This window comes from Emys orbicularis, chromosome 14 (assembly GCF_028017835.1).
Source record: "Emys orbicularis isolate rEmyOrb1 chromosome 14, rEmyOrb1.hap1, whole genome shotgun sequence".
Classification (NCBI taxonomy): domain Eukaryota; kingdom Metazoa; phylum Chordata; order Testudines; family Emydidae; genus Emys; species Emys orbicularis.
This window is the reverse complement of record NC_088696.1, coordinates 10,681,671-10,703,871: the sequence shown is the minus strand read 5'-3', so window position 1 is coordinate 10,703,871 and position 22,201 is coordinate 10,681,671. Positions and strand designations below refer to the sequence as shown.

The 22,201-nt window shown below is 40.9% G+C and overlaps 1 protein-coding gene across 1 annotated transcript in view; it reads left to right on the top strand.

Annotated features, from left to right (window-relative positions):
* The first annotated feature begins 356 nt into the window (after positions 1 to 356).
* The window catches only part of PLCG2 (phospholipase C gamma 2), an 86,801-nt gene continuing 64,956 nt past the window's right edge, over positions 357 to 22,201 (top strand). Inside the window, exon 1 of the mRNA XM_065416466.1 lies at positions 357 to 552. Coding sequence (XP_065272538.1) covers positions 357 to 552 — 196 coding nt within the window. The remainder of the gene's footprint in view (positions 553 to 22,201) is intronic.

Below are 22,201 nucleotides of genomic sequence, written 5' to 3'. Positions count from 1 at the left end.
CATATTTCATTGAATGCTAAGGCTGCTCCACCCAGCTGATTGTTCTGAGTCCTGCTGCACTGGATCACTGATCCCTCCCCCAGCGAAACACATTTCTCCTTGAAAACCTCACAGACTAGGTAGGATTGTTGTCAAGGTTAACCAGATAGCTGAGACTGTATGCTTGCACCTGAAGTGCAGTGATTCATTTTGATCTTTTTTCAACACTGATCCTTTATTTTATTTTTTATTTTTTGGTAAATTGAAGGAAATAAAACAAAGTAAAGTTATTTAAATATTAAATTTTGCTCCCTTCTCTCCTCCCCTTTTTCAGCACATCAGGAACGTATCAGTTTGATGAAATTTGATTTTAAAAAATGTCCAGAAAGAGCACAGACTATGGAGTGCTGCCGGAGTATGAGAAGAGCCAGATTAAAAGGACTCTAGAGCTGGGAACAGTTATGACAGTGTTCAGTCTCAAGAAGTTTACTCCAGAAAGGAGGACCATCCAAGTCATAATGGAAACCAGGCAGGTGGCCTGGAGCAAGACAGCTGACAAGATTGAAGGTTTCTGTGAGTATTGGCATGGCATGCCAGAACTTGGAATTTATTACTGATAAATGTAATTGACAAAGGGTCATTTAGATCAGCATTTGACAGTTTGCTTCTTTGCACCCAAGAGCATAATTAAACTTTAAAAATTGCATTCTGTGAGCCCTGTTGGTTTACTGTAATGTAAACCAAGTTTCTCCTACTAGTTAGCCTTCAGAAGGGCTAGCCGCCTACTCTCAGGCTTTTCTTCCTAGAGGCCTTTTGTCAAAGGCTAAAGATTCAGATCCTGGTCTTGCAACCTTACTTATACATGAGTAAGGGCTAACTTGCATAATTAAAAGTAGTAGGATCAGGCTGTAAGTACTTACTAAAAAAACACACAGAACCCAATTTAAAACATACTGGGAAGAAACTTAACACAAGGACTTGGGCTTAGAGCCTTTTTTTTTTTTTCCTTTCCAGTGTGTTCAGTTTGGATGAACTGGGGAGGTTGGGTTGGGAAAGCCGATTTGCAAACTTTGCTGTTGTTTTTCTTTACCTATAACTCATTAATGTTTTTAAAAATAAATGTTTGCAGATTATTAGTTTATACTAAGAGTCAGCGTCTTAGGTTATTTTCAATTCTGAGCCGTTTCATTACAAGAGGGGAAAAATATTCTGAGTAACAATGGCAAACTGGGATCATCGAGTAATTGCAATCTCATTGTAGGGCACAGAGGTCTGAAATGCAACCCTACCTTAAATTTTACTAGATGTGCAGAGGTGTGTTTCCTTGGTACGAAAGCTTTGTTGCGATAGGCTCTGTGTTTAAAAAAATAATTTCTGTATACATGGATCTCTTAGTCTTCAAAATCAACTCAACTCACAATTAATTAAAAAAATAAAACCAGGCAACAAAAGTAACACAAAAAATGAAACTATCCAACAAAAACTACATTGGGATCTGAAAGAAAAGGACAAAAGAATCATAGAAATATAGGACTGGAAGGGGCCTTGAGAAGTCATTAAGTCCAACCCCTGTGCTGAGGCAGGACTAAGTATACCTAGACTATCCCTGACAGGTGTTTGTGTAACCTATTCTTATCAAGCTCCTTTGGAAACCTAGTCCAGAACTTAACTACCCTTATAATTAGAAAGCTTTTTCCTAATATCTAACCTACATCTCTCATGCTGCAGATTAAGCCCATTACTTCTCGTCCTACCTTCAGTGGACATGGAGAATAATTGATCCAATTTATAACAGCCTTTAACATATTTGAAGACTGTTATCAGGTGCCCTCTCAAGTCTTCTTTTCTCAAGATTAAACATGCCCAGCTTTTTAAATCTTTCTAAACCTTCTGTCATTTTTGTTGCTTGTCTCTGGACTCTCCAATTTGTTTACATTTTTCCTAAAGTGTGGTGTTCAGAATTGGACACAGTACTCCAGCGGAGGCCTCATCAGTACTAAGTACAGCAGGACAGTTACCTTCCTAGTCTTATGTAGGACACTCCTGCTAATACACCTCTCTCTCTCTCTCTCTCTCTCTAAGTGGTCTTGGTGCCACTAGATGGGACAGAACACCACACCCAAGAGCTGTGTAGGTTACATACTTTCCCGTAGCTGAGGAAGCGTGTCCTGAGCTTCAGAGACTTCCCAGTTGAAATCCCTGATGAGCCCCCACTTGTAACGCTGACAGACCCTGGTCATCGGCAGACGGGATCAAACCGGGGACCTTTGGACATTAGTGCATGAGCCTCTACCACGTGAGCTAAAAGCCAACTGCCTGTTAGCTAAGGTTGTAGAGTCATTTAACACTCTCTCTTTAAGTGGTCTCGGTGCCACTAGATGGGACAGACCACCACACCCAGAAGGTGTGTGGGTTACACAACCACGTCACATTGTTGACTTTTATTCAATTTGTGATCCTCTATAACCTCCAGATCCTTTTCAGCAGTACTACCACCTAGCCAGTTATTCCCATTTTGTAGCTGTGCATTTGATTTTTCTTTCCGAAGTAAAATACTTTGTACTTGTCTTTATTGAATTTCATCTTACTGATTTCAGACCAATTCTCTAATTTGTCAAGATTGTTTTGAATTCTAATTCTGTCCTCCAAAGTAATAGCAACCCCTCCCAGCTCGGTATCATCCATGGATTTTATAAGCATGCTCTCTACTCTATTATTCAAGTCATTAATGAAAATGTTGACAAGTACCAAACCCAAGACTGACCCCTGTGGGACTCACTAAATACATCCTCCTTGTTTGACAGCAAACTGTTGATAACTACTCTTTGAGTACAGTCTTTCAACCAGTTATGCACCCATTTATTAGTAATTTCATCTAGAACATATTTCCCTAGTTTGTTTATGAGAATCTCATGTGGTATTGTGTCAAAAGCCTTATTAAAATCAAACTATATCATGTCTACTGCTTCCTCTCATCCACTAGACCAGTAACCCTATCAAAGATGGAAATTGTGTTGTTTTGGCACAGTTTATTCTTGACAGTGCCATGCTGGCTACTCCTTGTAAACCTATTGTCCTTTAGGTGGTTACAAATTGATTGTTTAATAATTTGTTCCAGTATCTTTCCAGGTATCTAAGTTAGGCTGCCTGGTTTATAATGCCACTGGTCCTCCTTCTTTCTCTTTTTAAAGATAGGTACTGTTTGCCCTTCTCCAGTCCTCTTGGACTTTACCCGTCTTCCATGAGTTCTGGGAGATAATTGCTAATGGTTCTAAGATTGCATCAGCTGCTTTAAGTATCCTAGGATTAATATCATAAGCTCCTGCTGACATGAATACATTTAACTTATCTAAATAGACTTTAACCTGTTCTTTCCCTATTTTAGTTTGCATTCCTTACTCTTTGTCAGTATTAATTATATTGAGTATCTGGTCACCATTAACCATTTTAGTGCAGCCTGAAGCAAAATAGGCATTGAACTCCAGCCTTCTTGATGTCATAATTTTTTAGCTCTCTTTTGCCACTAAGTAGAGGACCAATACTTTCCTTCCTATTGCTGTTGCTCCTAATGTAGAAAGTAAATTCGAAATACTGTAGTAGCTAGGCATTATGGACAACTGCTAATTACTTTCTCGTTATGCCCAGGAAGACCCTTATGCCCGGATTCTGCAACGGAATCTATCTGGTTAGTCCAGTTGACTTCAGTGGGGCTCTAAACTGGTGAATCTAAATTTGCAGAATTAGGGACATAATCTGGAATTTACGGGTTTGGGTAATTTTTCCCTGGTCCTCTCCCTTAGCCCTATGGGGTGTGTGTGTGTGTGTGTGTGTGTGTGTATATATATATATATATATATTATCATAGGAGATCTCTGATTGCAGAATATCAGGTGCAAATATTTTGTCAATGTGGTGCAAGTTTCTGTAAAAGTGAAAACCACAATTTGTGGCCTAAAAGGTATTGAGTTAGCCACTGTTTCTATATAGCATAAATTCTGGTTTAATATCTGAGGCTGATCCCATACTTCAAGGACCATTTTTTTGTATCACTATACTGTTTTTGTCTGCCTATTTTCATTATAATATTGTAATATGTAAGAAAACAAATTAAAATAGTTAAAAGGACTGTAGTGGTGTGAGAGAGATACAGGAATTAGACAATAATCTTACCAGTATACATTTACTGACAACATTTTACATTCTTTTTGTAAAGTTGCATTTAAAATGAAAATGATATATAAATGTGTCAGTCCTGTTCAAGACATTAAAATGATGAATTCTGGTCCACGTTTCCAGAAATAAGTACGGTATGTTGATATTTTAAAATGTATATGTATTTAATTTGTTTGTTTTCATTTTCTTCCTGTCCCTGTATACGGAAGAATTTCTCCTTTCCTCTCTGTGGTAGTGGCAAGCTTGCTTTTACATGACCCGTCCTTATTCTTTCAATAAAGAAATTGAAGATGAAAGGGATGCTGTTAAGTATTTTAGGTCCAGAATGTGAGGTTTAATTATATATAATTGAAATATAAAATTGAAAACATATTTTCCCTGCAAAGTTGGACACTTTAACACTAACAGTATTCTGATAACGGTAAAGAGTCAGAAAGTGAGAGTGACTATAAACAATCAAACCGACAAGTTCAGTTTCATTGTCCAATTTAAGTGTCAGGTATATAGTCGTAAAAAAAAATTATAAATTGTAAAATGTAAATTTTAAACTTCCACAGTTTAAAAAAACCCCATTAAGATATTATGAATAAAACAGATAAGGAAACACTTTTTTAACATCTAAGATTTTGGAGCCTCATTCACCATTCTGTTACTTTAGTTGTACACTAGTATGACAGTAATGTTATGGCGGTAAAAAATGGAATATTGTAGTGATAGTCAGAGATGCTTTCTGAAGCTTAATCAATAAGTATTTGCAAAGTGCTCTGAGATTCTTGGATGAAAGAAACTGTATTGTGGGTTGGGCTGGTAGTGCTACCTATTAAGGTTACTTGATACTCCCCATTACAAGACCCTGTTTTTAGTTGCTTATAACTTTGTCAAACTTTAACCATTTGGGCTGAAATGTTCCATGCTGGATGTCTGCCTCATGTTGAATTATTTTTTTTTTTTTAAAATTTCAGACACAAGAGTGAAGCTAGATATGTTGTTTTACCCTCGTTAAGTTCTGGCGACCTTTTCTTTGAAAAGCTCTAACACCCCCATGCTTTGGAGCAGGGACTTGAAATTTAACAGAGGTGGCCCTTGTGTCCGGGATGTGCCTTTTGCCATCCCTGTGAAAATCCACTTACGTTAGGCCAAGGCCTTTGGAAAATGGCAGTTTGCACATGCTCGGCAGACACGACTTAGACTTTAGCAGCTAAATTCCCCAAAGGTTCTGTCCTCAGTGAGCATGCTCCAGCACAGGGCTGAGCAGGACTCTACTTGCAATTGCAGTTCTGGGCTGCAGTGGGCCATCCTGGGTCTGGGCACCTGAACTGAGATCAGGGAGCCTATATGTCCTGTGCTCTCAATGACCTCTCTACTGGGCCCAGGTAGCATGGAGGGGAAAACTGCTTGATTCAGATGCAGAAGGGACAAGTGCTAGACCTGTGCGAGGGGAAGGTGGCAGGGGAAATGTATTGGGACAAGGAGCCTGCGGGTGGGGCAGAAATTGGTACTAGAGGCTGATAGTGGGTAGGGAAGAGGGAAACTAGGATTGGGAGGGTAGGGTAGATTGGGATTGACTGGGTAAAGAGACTGAAACTGGGAGCCAGGAAGCAAAACCGGTGAGTGTGCTGGGAGCCAGAGAGTGGGCGGATGAAAGACTGAGACAAATAGTATGTGATCATGCAATTAAAGACTGTATCATGATGCATACGCAGAAGGGGGCATTTCCTAACTTCTCAGTGATTGACTTTGCAACCTTCTTTTAATGTAGTTTTGGTGGTTTGTGTAATAATAATCTTTGTTATTTATATAGCTCTTTTCATTCATAAAAATGTGCCAAAGCAATTTGCAAAGGTAGATGAGCAACATTATCTCCATTTTACACTTAAGTTGGGAAAACCAAGGCACAGAGAAGCCTAGTGACTGGTTTATGTATACACAGTGAGTCAGTAGCAGAGCTGGGAATATAATCCATGTGTCTTGATTCTTAGTCCTGTGATTTATCCTTGGGGCCATGTTGCTTCTCTCCCTGTAAGTGCAAGTATTAATGCAATTCTACTTCACAGTTATGTAATTACCCTTTTTAACAATGGAATTTTGAGAATATGAAGTGTCTCTAGTCATGAATATGCAAAAAATTCCATTGTAGGACCATTTCTTTTGGACATGCTGTAACTCGTGTTAATGACAAATCACAGCTGATTTGCTTAAAACTAAAGTTACTGTAACTTTGACTGGTTGACAGTGTTTCTGCTTAAGATGAAGAAAAGCTTTAATTTAAAAAACAGGTTGTTTTTGCCTTTTTTCACAAATATGAATCCAGACTTCCATTTTGTTGAGGCAGTAGATGTAATTTATGAATCTAAAGTTTATGTAGCAAAGTGGTTAAATGTCAATGGAACTCAAAAAGTCCATCCAAGAGAATTATAACTTTTATTTCTTCAGAGCTATAACGTAGAGATATCAAGCTTGTCATAGTTTTAAAAAAAAATGAAAATCCCTGTCACAATGTGTAAATATAAAACAGAAAAAATATTCAGCTACAAGTTACGTTAACATTGTAAAAACCACATCTGGAACATTTTAATGGTCAAGAAAATGAGTCCTTACTCAGTTTTCTATTACAGAGTTTAAAAAAAAGTCATGTAGAAGTTGCATTAAAAAAAGGGTTTTTTGAATATAGTTTAATAATTTTCAATATATCAGGCAACATGGCACAGTATGGCGAAACCTGGAGCTTCTGAAAGATAACCCTGGTAATAAAATATACACTGAAAACAACAAATATGTAAGTGATTTTATTATTTAAATAGCACATACAGAAAAAGATTTCTTATTGTTAAAAATGAAGAAAATTTGCAAACAAAAAACTTCATTTAACATTAGTTAAGTTTGCTCTCATCTATAAATGAAACCATAATATATTAGAAAATACAAAGTTAAGGATTAAAAGGTTGCGAAGTCAAGCATTTTCAAATTGGTATTAGAATTAATGTTCCCATACAGCCTTAATTCAGCCCCCTGATTCTTTCAGGTTACAAGATGGATCTGCTCTGGGGATGAATCAGGGTTGTGTAGTGAAGGAATCTGTTGTCTGTAGAACCCCTGCTTCTTCATGTCTGCATGTTGTTAAAGGCTGTATCATAATTTGGTCCCCTTGTGAGTATGCATTAAGGTTGCATGGGCAGCGTTCATTTTGGTTTTTCCTGTCTTGACAGTTCTTGACTTTGTAATCTTTTACAGTAGAACCTCAGAGTTACAAACACCTTGGGAATGGAGGCTGCTCATAACTATGAAGTGTTTGTCACTCTGAACAAAATGTTAAGGCTGTTCTTTCAAAAGTTTACAACTGAACTTAGACTTAATACAGCTTTGAAACTTTACCATGCAGAAGAAAAATGCTGATTTCCCTGTCTTTTTTAATAGTTTGTTTAACACAGTACTGTCCTGTATTTGCTTTTTTGTTGTTGTTGTTCTCTCTGCTGCTGCCTGATAGTATACTCTGGTTCCAAATGAGGTGTGTGGTTGACTGGTCAGTTCGTAACTCTGGTGCTCATAACTCTGAAGTTCTACTGCAGTGTTTCTCAAACTGGGGTCACCGCTTGTGTAGGGAAAGCCCCTGGTGGGCCGGGCTGGTTTGTTTACCTGCCCCGTCCGCAGGTCCGGCCGATCGCGGCTCCCACTGGCCTTAACTTTGTATTTCCTAACTTTTCATAGCTTTGCTCATTGATGAGAGCAAACTTAATTAATGTTAAATGAAGTCTTTTGTTTGTGAATACCAGTATAATTCCCTGTATAGACATTCATATTCTGTTATATAAGAGGGCCTTTTTCTGATTTAGTTTGTCATTTTGGAAGTGGTTTAATTTAAGATTAATAAAAAAGCCACTTTTGTTCTGAAATAAGTGCATCCACGCAGGGGGGATATATGGGTATAATTAAATCTGTTTATTTCTACTGGTATAACGTGAAGAATCTCCTGTGTAGATAATTCCTGAGTATCGGGGCACGACAGTACTTGTATGGTTGAAATCCTGTTTCCTCTTGGAGAGAGTTGCAATTGTGGTCATTTCTGTATAACAACCAGTCTGTCTTGAACGGGATGGTGGAGTTTCTAAAACTGCACTTCATTTCCAACCCAATGCAAGCGGTTGTTGCTGGACAAAGAATTTTGGATGGAGATACTTCCCTGGTTCCAGAAGAGGTGATCTGTTAAAGCCTAGAGACCTGGGCCTTACAGGTGATAGCCAGCGGCTAGCCAATCTCCATTTTCACAGTCCTCAACTCCATTATAGTATTTAACATTCTGTTTTAAACTTAAAACTCCCCTCTGCCAACTTGACTGGATGAGCAGTTCATTATAGAGAGTATCGACTTAAACGTTACTGTGTACAAAGGAGATTTTTTTTGACAAAAATAGTCTTTTGTGAAATCTTTTTCTGTGTTTCTTTCACTCAACGTTACAGATTAGTCATGTTCTCTCGGAAGGAAGTGCTGTGTCAATGAAAGATCACTGGGCCAGATTTACAGCTGAAATAAATCAAGTAAATCCCTTGACTTCTACAGAGCTACACTGATTTAGAGCTGCTAAGAATCTGGCCCTATGTGTTTGGCCTATGCATATTACCCCAATGGAAATGAGATTGCTGCTTCTAATATCTTTGGGACTAAGAATACTTATTTATTTAGGCGGGGGAGTCTGACTTTACAATCCAGCCTGAATAAGGGATAGCAGGTTGCAATCTTGTTCCTGCTTCCCCTTGCTCTGTGGGGGAGGAAGAGGAAGTAATGTGCCCCAGCACGTCTGGCACAACTTACTTCCCACTCTGCCCGTCAGCACTAATATTGCCAAGTGCCTTGTTGACAGAAGAAGCAGACATCACCCCCTGATGTGTTTGTTATCAATCTCTTGGAGAATGTCTAGCTTTAGCGCTGTGGCATCTGAGGTGAACTAAGGAAATCTAGATTGGGCAAGAGGATTAAAATAGATTTTACTAGGTGCACTAGAAATTCCAAAGCCAGCAAATGCACTGTGGTTGGCACGTGCAGGATCCTAGCTCTGCTGAAATTGAGATACCAGATCAGTTGCTTGCTTTCCTTTGTGGCTGCATTCTCTGTTGCAGAGGAGTAAGACTTGCCTTCTAGTTGCAAGGTGAGAGGTTGCCAATAAAGAATCAAGCATCTCCATGTCCCAGCCTGCTTGGCTAGATTGAATGTGTTCCTTAAAGGTTCTTGGTGCCACTGTTCTTTTTCTTTCCACTCCCAATATTTTACTACGCAGAATAGCCTATGTAGACTCCTGCTAGCTATGATGTGTAAAAATCAAATGTAGCCTGCTGTGCAGGTTAAAAGCCAGGCAGACTGAAGAAAATAACATACCTTTGTGAGAGAGCTTTTCACAGCAGGTGCTGGGCACAGAGGATTTCTGAACTTATTAAAATTAAAACCAACAACATGTGTATCCTTATGTGGCAATGCAAAGTATTATGCAAATAGCTGTCTGTGAGAAACAGATCTGAGCTTGCACTGGCCATGTTCACTCATGCTTGGGGTGTTTTTAGCCATCTTGATTTTGTTCTGCACAAAGAAACTTTTTTTTTTTGGTTGTGCAGCACCGAGTTCCACAAGATGCAAAACAATGAGATGAATTTATCTGCAGAAATTGGCTGCAAAATAATGGGCCTTCTTCCCAAACCCCCAGTTATTACATACTGTTTCTTATAGCACCCCAGATAGTCCTCCTGACACCTTAGAAACTGTCCTACGTATAAGATATTTTAGAGGGGCAAAGGTACTGGTAATCAGCTACCAAACTTCTAAGTCACTAGTTCAAAACCATCCTATATCAGCAGTAACCAAAAATTATTTAACTTCAGATAGCTGAAACTTTGCCCTTAAACTGGTTCCCATTGTGCTTAAATACCACACCCTCCCATTAGTAGTATGTGGGATCACCCAGTAATCAGAAGCCTTCATTTTATTTTTATTTCAAATTTTTGGTAATGCTATGCATATTGGGCTCCATCTTGCGTCCACCAAAGTCAGTGGGAATCTTGTCATTGATTTCAGTAGGAGTATTGGTCCCATATTACTTCAGTGGATTTGCACTGATGAGCTTTGCAGAAGAAGTGTGCTTTAAGGATAGATTTGAATGATTACCGTGTGGTCATTTTGGTGTAAGAGCACTGGACTGTTCATCAGGAGGCTTGGGTTATATTTCTGGCTCTGCTTCTGTGACTCTAGGCATGTTACTTAACCTCTGTGTCTCAGTTTCTCCATCTGTAAAATAGAGATAATAATACTGCTGTTGTAAAGCATTTTGAGAGTAAAAAAAAAAAGTGTTATTTTAGGCTAGGGCAAGAAATTCTTGGTGGAAGTGATAGCATGTGAGACAGTGCAAAGAAAGATTTTTGTGACAAAGACGCACCTTTCCACTGAATTTTTACTGGAGATGCTCACAGACCCTGAACTTTGACACAAACTCTGCTGCTAGTATCTAACACGTTTTCAAGATAAGGAAGCTGATCTCATAAAGGGCAGGTCTACACTACCACTTAAGCTGATCTAACTTACGTTGCTCAGGGGTGGGAAAAAGACACTTTCTGACTCTGAGCCAGGGGTGCCGGAACAGGGTGGGCCAGGGGGCCATGCTCCTCCCACTTTTTCCCAGCCGTAAGGGCGAGCAACAGAGAGAGGGGCAAACAGGGGGTGGGGCCTCGGGGGAAGAGGCAGTGCGGGGGAGGAGCCTGGGGGGAAGAGGCGGTGGGAGGGCAGGGGCTCGGGGAGAAGGGGAGGTGCGAGGGCAGATCTTGAGGGAGGGGGAGGGACAGGGCCATGGTTCAGGTGCCTGTGGCCCTCCCACTTTCAAGATGCTTCCACTGCTCCAACCTTGAGTGTTGCAAGTTACAGCAACCTAAGCGCAGTCCACGCTGGTGCTGTGTCGGCAGGAGATGCTCTTCCACTGACATAGCTTCCACCTCTCACGGAGGTGGAGTATTTATGCTGACAGGAGAGCACTCTCCTGTCGGCATAGAGTGTCTTCACCAGATGTGTTATAGCGGTGCAGGTGCGACGATGTAGCACTTAGACCTGCCCAAAGTCTAGATCCTTTAATCACTGTAGCAAAGCTGAAATAATGGTGGTTGTATGGTCTAATCCAGAGAGGAAGGCTTGGAGTGTCTGACATTGGGTGTATTAATTTGTTTCTTTAATTTGCAGCAATAGTTTCTGTTTTGCCCATACCAACTTAGAGATGTTGGGGATGCAGTTGCAAGGTTCTAACTCAGGGGTCGGCAACGTTTGGCATGCGGCTCGCCAGGGTAAGCACCCTGGTGGGCCGGGCCAGTTTATTTACCTGCTGACGTGGCAGGTTCGGCCGATCGCGGCCCCCACTCACCGCGGTTCGCCGTCCCGGGCGAATGGGGGCGGCGAGAAGCGGCGTGGGCGAGGGATGTGCTGTCCGCGGCTTCCCGCCGACCCCATTGGCCCGGGATGGCGAACCGCGGCCAGTGGGGGCCGCAATCGGCCGAACCTGCTGCATCAGCAGGTAAATAAACTGGCCCGGCCCGCCAGGGTGCTTACCCTGGCGAGCTGCGTGCCAAACGTTGCCGACCCCTGTTCTAACTCATGCAGATCTTGGTTAGCCTTGTTCATTACAGGGTTTCCTTACAGTTCTGCTGTATATTTGCAGTGCCTAGCTGGCCTTTAATTTAAGAGTAAGTATGTGTCTGGCTACTTTTGGACTGTATGAAAGATGGGAGGTCTTTTCCCCCATGAGTTTGTTAGTGAAAGTATATTTTCTGCTCCAACCTCTTCTATTAGTGTAAAATGAGACCAGCTAGCGAGAGTAACAGGCAGTTGTTGTTGGTCTTTTCTAGCCAAAGCCAGGATTTCCTATAATAATTAGAATATTTTCATCTAAGCCTATCTAATTTAGCCTCACATATCTCCTGGTATTATTATATCCTTTTTACAGATGAGCAAACTGAGACCCAGAGAAGTTATGACTTGCTCAGGATCATAAAGCAAGCAATTGACAAGATCAGGGCACCAAAAGACCAATCCATAACAGCCATTTCATCCTTTATCTACACTGAACTGATTCGTGGAAAGCCTTTGAGGGAAAGTTTGTGGTGACTAGGTTCTGCTGGAGTCAGTGGAAGATTTGCAATTTTCTGCAAACTTTTCCCTGGATTCCCACTGCTTAACTTCCAGCTGGATGATTCACAGCTATGAGAACTTACACTCAGATGAGTTAATAGAGTCTCAGTTGAATGTGAAAAAGTAATGTGTGTATGTGTGTGTGTGTGTGTGTGTGTGCATGCATGCAAAGATTTTGAAAAGAAACTTCTTGCTGAAGGTAAAAGGGTGGACTATCTTGACATTTCTTTATCTACTTGGCCATTTTGAGAGCACCTCCTATCCTCTGTAAAATGACTTCTGCAATCTTTTTTTAAGAAAAAGGAAGCTGACCTAGATTGTCAATATTTTTGATTTCTTCCATATTGTGGTAAAATCAAGTTAACTTTCAGATATGTGGGAATGTTTATAAAACTGGGACAGGTCACACCCACTAGTCAGGAAGTGGGGGGAAATTTGGGAAGGTTCCTCTTTTCGCTAGCTCTTGGCAATAAATGCCAGTAGTTTGATCCTACATATTATGGACTTGCTCCTTCCTAGGTGTGTGTTTCCCTCTCCCACTTGTCAAATTTAAAAAAGACTTTGATTTTAATGATATCCAAACTAGAGTGGTAAATTAAAAAAAAAAAAAAAAACAATTAATTGATTTAAAAAAATTAAATTAACGGCAGGGTTATTTCTTAAAAATAAACTTACCGATATTTAAAATTAAATTTGAAATTGACAATGTATTTAAGGCCTAAATTTATTATAATCTATTAACATAATTTAAATTAAATACAAAAATATTAAGCATTAACTTAATATTAACTTTGCTGCCAAGTTAAACAAACAAACCACTGAACTGGCGGAAGTCACTAGCTAAGCACCTAGAAGGGGCTAACTCAGTTTTTGACAACAATAGCCTCTTCTGCGGGTGCAGAGAGAATATTTTCTTCAGTTTATTCAACCAGTTCAGTTCAATGATTAGTTCATTCAAAGTTAGGAAACCAGCTGGGAGTTGAAAAATAAGGAAAGCTTGTCTTCCTTTTCCAATCTATGAATGAAAATTAGGTGTGAGAGGATGAGACCTACTAGTTTTTAAAATCTTAAAGGACATGGTGACCAGAAACAATCAGTGTAATTAATTAACTACAGATAATATTTCCTTTGTTTAATACATGGAAAAATATGTTTAATAGTTTTTTTTCTTATGTATCCAGCACATTTAACAATAAAATTAAAATGCTGTTTTTATGCTTTTTAAATTACATTTGAATTTCCATCCAAACAGAGCTTGACTCAAATTGCAAATAAAAAAGAAATAAGAAATGGATTAGTCACCATATTCTGACACAATAAAAAATATAAAGAGTATAAAGTTAAGCTATGTAATTGCTTAAATAAATGTGTATAAGTGTAGTATATTTTATTGGTTAGCAAAAAGAAGCACCAAATTTACTGTAAAGGCTATATTTAATTGCAAATCAACATGTTTTACTAACTAATGACAATCAATCTTTCTTAAGGAAAATAACTAAAAAGTAAAAATGTAAAACACATTTTAAACTGATAAATTAAATCAAGGTTTCCTTCTTGCTGAATTAAAATCAATGATTTAAATCACTTTGATTTAAATCAATCCACCTTGATCCAAATCAATCCACCCTGATCCAAAACCATTGAGCTTCTGTTTAGAAGATGGTATGTCAGTAGTTCTTGATACTAACTAGGTAATTATAGCATTCCACCAGACTACTGATTGAGTGGTCCATAGGGTGCATAGTTCTCATCCTCTGAGAACTCTGAACACCTGTTGGATTGGTTTAGGTGTGGACAGCAGGGAGTGAGGTAACAGGAAGGTTGGTTACAATAGTCAAGGCAAGAGGTGACCAAGGGACAGACAAGGATTTTAGCTGGTAGAATGGAGAGGAAAGGATGAAGTTTAAAGGAAGAAGTGACAGGATTTGGTGATGGTCTGGTTGTGGGAGAAGTGGGCAGAGATACAGCTGACGTGCAGATTGTGAGCATCACTGGGCTGTAGGAAGGGCGATGGAATTATTGACATTGATGGAAGGGGGAAGTTTTGGAAGGAAGCTGAGAAGTTCAGTTTTCAATAGGAAGTCGGCTATGCCAAAAGAAATGGTCAGTCATGCGTGGCTGTACAGAAGGTAAAGGTAGACTTTGAGAATCATCAGGGTAAAGGTGGGAATTGTAGCCATAAGAATGGACTATGCCACCCAGGGATAAGTTGGAGAGGCAGAAGAGGAGGGAGGTCAAGGACGGAGGGAGGCTGACAGTTTGGGAGGAGAGGAGTGCGTGTAGATGTGGTGGTCTCTTCTCATTACTCATAATTGTTAAATTGTCCGTTCTCTGTCTCCCTCTGCAAACTTCTGGCACAGTATGGCTGCTACATACACACATAACATGTCCCACATCTAGCCCCTGTCAGCTCTCGGTGAGTTTGCAACAAACATGGGGTTTTGCCGTTGTGCAAATCCAAGCTCTTCATGAGCTGTCTGTGATCTGCATGAGAACTGGACTGACGGTAAAGCTCACAAAATGTTGGAGACTTCATTCCAAATTACTCTTCTTCCTCTTTCTCATCATCATTCTCTTTATTAGTATTGTAGTAGCTGCTAGGAGCCTGAATCAGGGGCCCATTGGGCTAGGCACTTTACACACGCATTCTAGAAAGATGGTTCTTGTCCCAGAGCTTACAATTGAAGTATCAGATTGGAGATAACAGGTAGATACAACAAACAGATGTGGGGAGTCAAGACAGCAATGGGATGGTTATGAAGACTCATCAACTGTGGTCGTAGCATATCAGCTGTCAGACCATTATCTGGTGTGTTTTTTGGTAGGCCTCACATCAGAGAGGAGTGTCAAGGAGAACATTGAGGAGGTTTTGCTAATGGTCTTTATTTTTTCTGCAATTGTTGTTTTTCTTAGAAGGTTAAACAGCTGTGTTTGTGAGTGGCAGACATGGACACCCAGATAATGGGCTAACAGTTGCTAAACACTGGAATATAAACGGTCCAAATTAAGGCTTTTAATGCTGATGATACGCCTCAGAGTAGAGCATATTAACCATTTCTTCTTTCTTCAGCCCAGTGCTACCTGGATGCAATGTAAGAATATTGTGCTTGCTGCTGTCTGCTACTTCCTTCATTTGTAGTGGAAAGATGTGAAAAGCGCCATATTTTATTTTAGTATAAAGTAAAATAAAATACTTGACTGCTCTCTGCCTCAGTTTCCTCATTTGTAAAAAGAACATAATTTTCGTATTCGAGCTAAAAATTAAATCTGGCTATGGAGAACTCTTTCCTCTTAGTTCTCCCCTTTCCAGTATTGGCATGTAAATATGTCTTTGTAACGTATGGCCTGTGTTTTCTGATTGCAGTTACCCTTCTTGCACATGCAAATATCAAACATTCGGGGAAGCGTTGTGGCCTAGCAGATACAGAACTGCACTAGGGTCAGAAGACTTGGGGTCTATTCCTGGCTTTGCCACTGGCCTGCTGGGTGACTTCAGCAGGTGACTTCCCCTTTCTATGCCTCAATTTTCCTGTCTGTAAGATGGGGATAATAATACTGACCTCTTCGTAAAGCGCTTTGACATCTACTGATGGAAAGCTTTATAAAAGGGCTTGGTGTTATTATTTGTGCTTGTAAATTGGGTGGTTAAGCTCCCAACTATCCGCTGTACAATCATGAACTATATGGGTTTTTGTGAGAGCACAAACACAGATTTAGAGATTGCATTGTGGAAAAAGTGGGTTTAAGAGCTTTGTAACAACCTGTGAAGTATGTAAATAGGCACTATTCTACCCATGCAGTCCAGGAGCCTTGAGAGTCCTCCTGCCTGACAAAGGGAATTCCACTGAATTCCTGTTTAAAACAAAACAACCCCCGCCCCCCCCCGCCCCAATTCCTTTCTGGAGGATAGGTGGGATTTTCATGCTACCTTACTGTATTTACAGTGGATGAATTTAAGGCAGAGAGTCACTGGCAGACAGAAATAGAATCTAGGAGTCCTGTTTTGCAGTTTCTGGCTCTGCTCATGAGATTGACTGCCTTTGTTCTCATTCTCAGATTGGATTACTCTGTATGGTAGGGAACTCTGCCTGTGAAATGTGTCTCTTGCAGTATTTCACCCTTGTAAGAGGATATCTGATTACACTGGTCTACAATTTTTTAAAAGTCGTCTGCTTCAGAGATAAAATGTGCTATTTATTATGTATTTTGATGTGCTGAATTCAAATATGACAATTAAAACAACTGATTGGCTACTGTTTCTAAGATATTTAAGTTTTTACATTTTATGTCTATGTATATTGTGTAGATAGTAGAGTTTTAATCATAAATTGTAAACCTAGGTCTTTTCATGTGTTTACGGTTGCTTTACATGATAATATTTCACCTGTCCTGTTTATGTAACACTTTAAAAATCAGCAAAAGGGTTATATGAATAAAATTTATTATGAAACAAAAGGCAAAAAACTATTATGTACATAGGTTAGTCCTATTCAGTGTCTACTCGGCGCTTCTTGGCTTGTCTCTTGTATTCATTAAATGGAGCATCTCTTGTCACTGTCCAGCAATAGTCTGCAAGCATTGATGGGCTCCATTTGCCCTGATAGCGTTTCTCCATTGTTGCAATGTCCTGGTGAAATCGCTCGCCGTGCTCGTCGCTCACTGCTCCGCAGTTCGGTGGAAAAAAATCTAGATGAGAGTGCAAAAAATGTATCTTTAGTGACATGTTGCAACCAAGGGTTTTGTATGCCTTGAGGAGGTTTTCCACCAACAACCTGTAGTTGTCTGCCTTGTTGTTTCCGAGAAAATTTATTGCCACTAACTGGACGGCTTTCCATGCCGTCCTTTCCTTGCCACGGAGTGCATGGTCAAATGCATCATCTCGAAGAAGTTCACGAATCTGAGGACCAACAAAGACACCTTCCTTTATCTTAGCTTCACTTAACCTTGGAAATTTTCCACGGAGGTACTTGAAAGCTGCTTGTGTTTTGTCAATGGCCTTGACAAAGTTCTTCATCAGACCCAGCTTGATGTGTAAGGGTGGTAACAAAATCTTCCTTGATTCAACAAGTGGTGGATGCTGAACACTTTTCCTCCCAGGCTCCAATGCCTGTTGGAGTGGCCAATCTTTCTTGATGTAGTGGGAATCTCTTGCACGACTATCCCATTCGCAGAGAAAACAGCAGTACTTTGTGTATCCAGTCTGCAGACCAAGCAAGAGAGCAACAACCTTCAAATCGCCACAGAGCTGCCACTGATGTTGGTCATAGTTTATGCACCTCAAAAGTTGTTTCATGTTGTCATAGGTTTCCTTCATATGGACTGCATGACCAACTGGAATTGATGGCAAAACATTGCCATTATGCAGTAAAACAGCTTTAAGACTCGTCTTCGATGAATCAATGAACAGTCTCCACTCATCTGGATCGTGAACGATGTTGAGGGCTGCCATCACACCATTGATGTTGTTGCAGGCTACAAGATCACCTTCCATGAAGAAGAATGGGACAAGATCCTTTTGACGGTCACGGAACATGGAAACCCTAACATCACCTGCCAGGAGATTCCACTGCTGTAGTCTGGAGCCCAACAGCTCTGCCTTACTCTTGGGTAGTTCCAAATCCCTGACAAGGTCATTCAGTTCACCTTGTGTTATGAGGTGTGGTTCAGAGGAGGAGGATGGGAGAAAATGTGGGTCCTGTGACATTGATGGTTCAGGACCAGAAGTTTCATCCTCTTCCTCTTCCTCGTCTGACTCAAGTGAGAATGATTCTGGTGCATCAGGAACCGGCAGTCCTTCTCCGTGGGGTACTGGGCGTATAGCTGATGGAATGTTTGGGTAATGCACAGTCCACTTTTTCTTCTTTGACAGACCTTTCCCAACTGGAGGCACCATGCAGAAGTAACAATTGCTGGTATGATCTGTTGGCGCTCTCCAAATCCTTGGCACTGCAAAAGGCATAGATTTCCTTTTCCTGTTCAACCACTGGCGAAGATTTGTTGCACAAGTGTTGCAGCATATGTGTGGGGCCCACCTCTTGTCCTGATCTCCAATTTTGCAGCCAAAATAAAGGTGATAGGCTTTCTTAACCATAGTGGTTATACTGCGCTTTTGTGATGCAAAAGTCACTTCACCACAAACATAGCAGAAGTTATCTGCACTGTTCACACAAGTACGAGGCATCTCTGCTCACTTTGGCTAAACAGAAATGTGTCCCTTTGCAAAATCAAACACTGACAAATAAGAGAGCACGACACTGTATGATTTCTAGAGCTGATATAGGGCAATTTGTTCAGCAGAGTGATGTAAGCTTCGTTATGATTGCATCATCCATGACTTCTAGGAATAACATGATGCAATTCATATCATGTATGACGCAATACCAGCTTCAGATTGCATCATTCATTGTTTTGCCTAAAAAGCAAGTACTGTCCAAACCCAGTCATAGATTTATTCATAGATCCAGTCAAAGATGTATTTTAGTCATTTCTGGTTTAAATTGAGATCCCTTCCCTTTATAACTCACTTATCCTCCGCCATTCCCAAGTCAAGGGTCGTATATACTGACCCAATAGCATATCTTGAAAACTAGAGCCAATCAACAATTTTAAGCATCATTTTCGTTCTCAGTGACCCAGAATTAGTAAAGTTTGACTACATTTATTTCAGAAGCATTTTGGCTATAGAGCAGTGTTATCAATGTTTGCCAGAGCTGTACTACACAGAAGCATAGTGTAATTATCTGGATACCAGCTGGCAGACCGGGCAGCCGTCATTGGACAGGAGTTTGATATAGATGTTGATACAGTCATATCTATCATGCCAAAGATAGTGCCACTCTGATTACTAAGGGTGGTATTTCTTTTAAATTAAATTGTGATCTGTATAACTCATGAACTTTATGCTGTTGTGCAAAATTTGTCTCTGAAAACGTAACTGTTAATTTTAGTTTGAGAATATGTTAATGGCCTTCCAATGAGAGAACAATTCAATTGTGCACAATTCCCCAGCCTTCAGAGACAGGGGTAAACATTTTTTAAAACATCTGTGAGTGCTATTTTCAAAGTGATGTAGGTGCCTAAATCTCATTGAAAGTCACTGGGATTTTGCCAACTCAGCATGCGAGTTGCATTTGAAAATGTAACTTAGGCACCTAGTTCACTTGCTTTTGAAAGTTTTACTCAAGATCATCTTGCTGAAGGAAACTTGCTGTGTTGTGGGAAACCCTCATCTCTTTCCCCTTCATATGAACTGATCTAAAGACCAAAAATAAACATTCATGCCACCTACACCTTATGGAAAAAGTGGTGAATATTTTGCATATTTTCCTATTGAGAAGTGAAGGTTTTTACAGTGTGTAAAACAATAGGAGTGCTTCTGTTGGCTGAATTTTAGGGTTGATTATGTCAGTTTCTAGGAGTAACTTTTATTTTCTTGGTCGTCAGAGCCTTGCCACTCTTTCTTTTATCTGTCTGAATTTCCTTAATTAGCAGTGTATACATACATGTAAAGTTTTACCACACCAATCTCTTCAAAATTGCATTCCATCACTTCCTTTCTCTTGTATATCCTGAATGGCAACTGAGTGTTTTATTAGCTCACCTTAAAAAGTTAATTTACTTTTTGATTTGTATGAAGTTACTTTTCAGAGACGTTAAAATTCACCATTTTTTTTTTCTTTTGAAGCTGATCTATTTCAGTTCTTACCCAGGGGACTTTCAAGTGCTTTGGTGTGAGTGTGTATGTGTTTTTTTTCAGCTGGGTATTTAGAGCTTGGTTTCTGTGGTAAAATGAAAAGATGAACATGTGTAGCCTTTAACTCCTCTGTGATCACTTCTTCCCTTAGCAGCTCATGCACTTTGTGTTTAAATGCTAATTTACAAAGGCCAGACTTCCTGTTACGGCCAGTCACTGAAACAGGGACAGCGTTTAATGAACTTCATAGCACTTCTGCACCATAAATGTGCATGAATGCGCCAAGCATCCACAACTCCCATTGACTTCAGTCAGTATTTTATTCTTCAAAGGTCCGGATTTCATTTCCATTAAATGTAAATTTTATTTCACTTCTTGGGATTTAACCCTCCCCCCCCTTTTGTGTGTGTGTGTGTGTGTGTGTGCATTAAATCAGGGGTGGGCAAACTTTTTGGCCCAAGGGCCACATCTGGGTATGGAAATTGTATGGCGGGCCATGAATGCTCTTGAAATGGGGGGTTGGGGCATGGGAGGGGGTGAGGGCTCCGGCTGGGGGTGCAGGCTCTGGGGTGGGGCTGAGGGGTTCGGAGGGCAGGAGGGGATCAGGGCTGGGGTAAGGGGTTGGGGTGCAGGAGGGGGTCAGGGGTGTGCAGGCTCTGACACCCCTCTGAGGTGCTTACCTCAAGCAGCTCCCAGAAGGAGCAGCATGTCCCCCCTCCAGCTCCTACGCAGAGGCGCAGCCAGGCAGCTCTGTGCGCTGCCCTGTCCACAGGCGCCGCCCCTGGAGCTCTCATTAACCGCAGTTCCCGGCCAATGGGAACTGCGGGGGCAGCGCTTGGGATGGGGGCAGCGGGTGGAGCTCCCTGGCTGCCCCTACGCGTAGGAACCAGAGGGAGGACATGCCACTGTTTCCAGGAGCTGCGCGGAGTGGGGCAAGCCTCCGACCCTGCTCCCTGGGTGGAGCGCCGGAGCGGGGCAAGCCCTGGGCCCCAGATCCCACTCCCCGGCGGGAGCTCGAGGGCCAGATTAAAATGTCTGGAGAGCTAGATGCAGCCCCCGGGCCATAGTTTGCCCACCCCTGATGTAAATGTTATAAAGTGGGATAGAAACCGCTATATGATTAGCGTGACTTGGCCTCACAATTTCAAGCCCTAGCCTTTTCACATTGACTGCTGCCTAATCTAAAAGATCCCAAACTAGAGAGGACTGTAAAAAAATCAGTAAAGTTTTGTGAGCTGCCTAGTGAGAAGTCTTCTATTTAAAATGTAGTTATAGTCAGGAAAATGGTACTTGTCCTTACCGTATTCTTGTGTGACCTGAATTTGTTAAACTGTGGGTGTTAGCTTTGCACCTCCCGCTAGTTTCAGTCTGTCACATGGCTAAATTCCCTGTCATTTGGAACTTTAGCCCTGTGTGTCTTCTGCGTTGTATCAAATCCTTAGGCTTTGTAACTGTGTTTCAAATGGATTTGTGGTTTATAATTATCGCTCAGTCCACTACAGCATAATACCTCTCATTAAATTTTACTGTCCTCGAATCAGGGCTTAATTTCTCATAGAGTATTTCCTGGAGTGCTGGGGCTCGGGGCTGATGCCCCATGAAGCGCATTGGGGCTCGGGGCTTGTGTCCCATGGGGGCCCCCGGGGCTTGGTGCTTCTGCCACACGGGTTTGAAATATTTACCAGAGCTCTGCTCCGGACAGCTTTGGTTGAATTGAAGCGCTGCCATGAGTCAAGTTATTTTCCATACTGCATGTGCACCAAGGTGTGTGAGATTTCTGGGGTGTGTACTGTCTGTAGGTGGTCAGGCCACCTTACTCTCTGATGAAAAACATTGCTTTGCACTCACAGCGCTACACCATGTTCGTGTTTTGACTAAAACAACAGGTGTACAGTGGCACACCTTGTTAGTGGCAATTTGATAGTTAATTCTTGGGTTATGTGGAAGTGAGAATAGAGCCATTGTCTCTGCCAACCACAGCAAGGTGCATTTGCAAAGGGAAACTAAAAAAGCTTTTTTACATTCGCTGGGTGCTCATTTGCACACTTTCCTACACTGCAGAGTTCTGTGTGTCTATCAGATCAAGTCAGGTTTCTGCCCCTCCCAAGAAGAAACCTTCTCATTTTATAGTGCAAATGGCTGATTATATTTTCTGAAATCCATTTCTCAAATGCATGAGCAAAATTTTGGCTACAGGCAAAATCATCC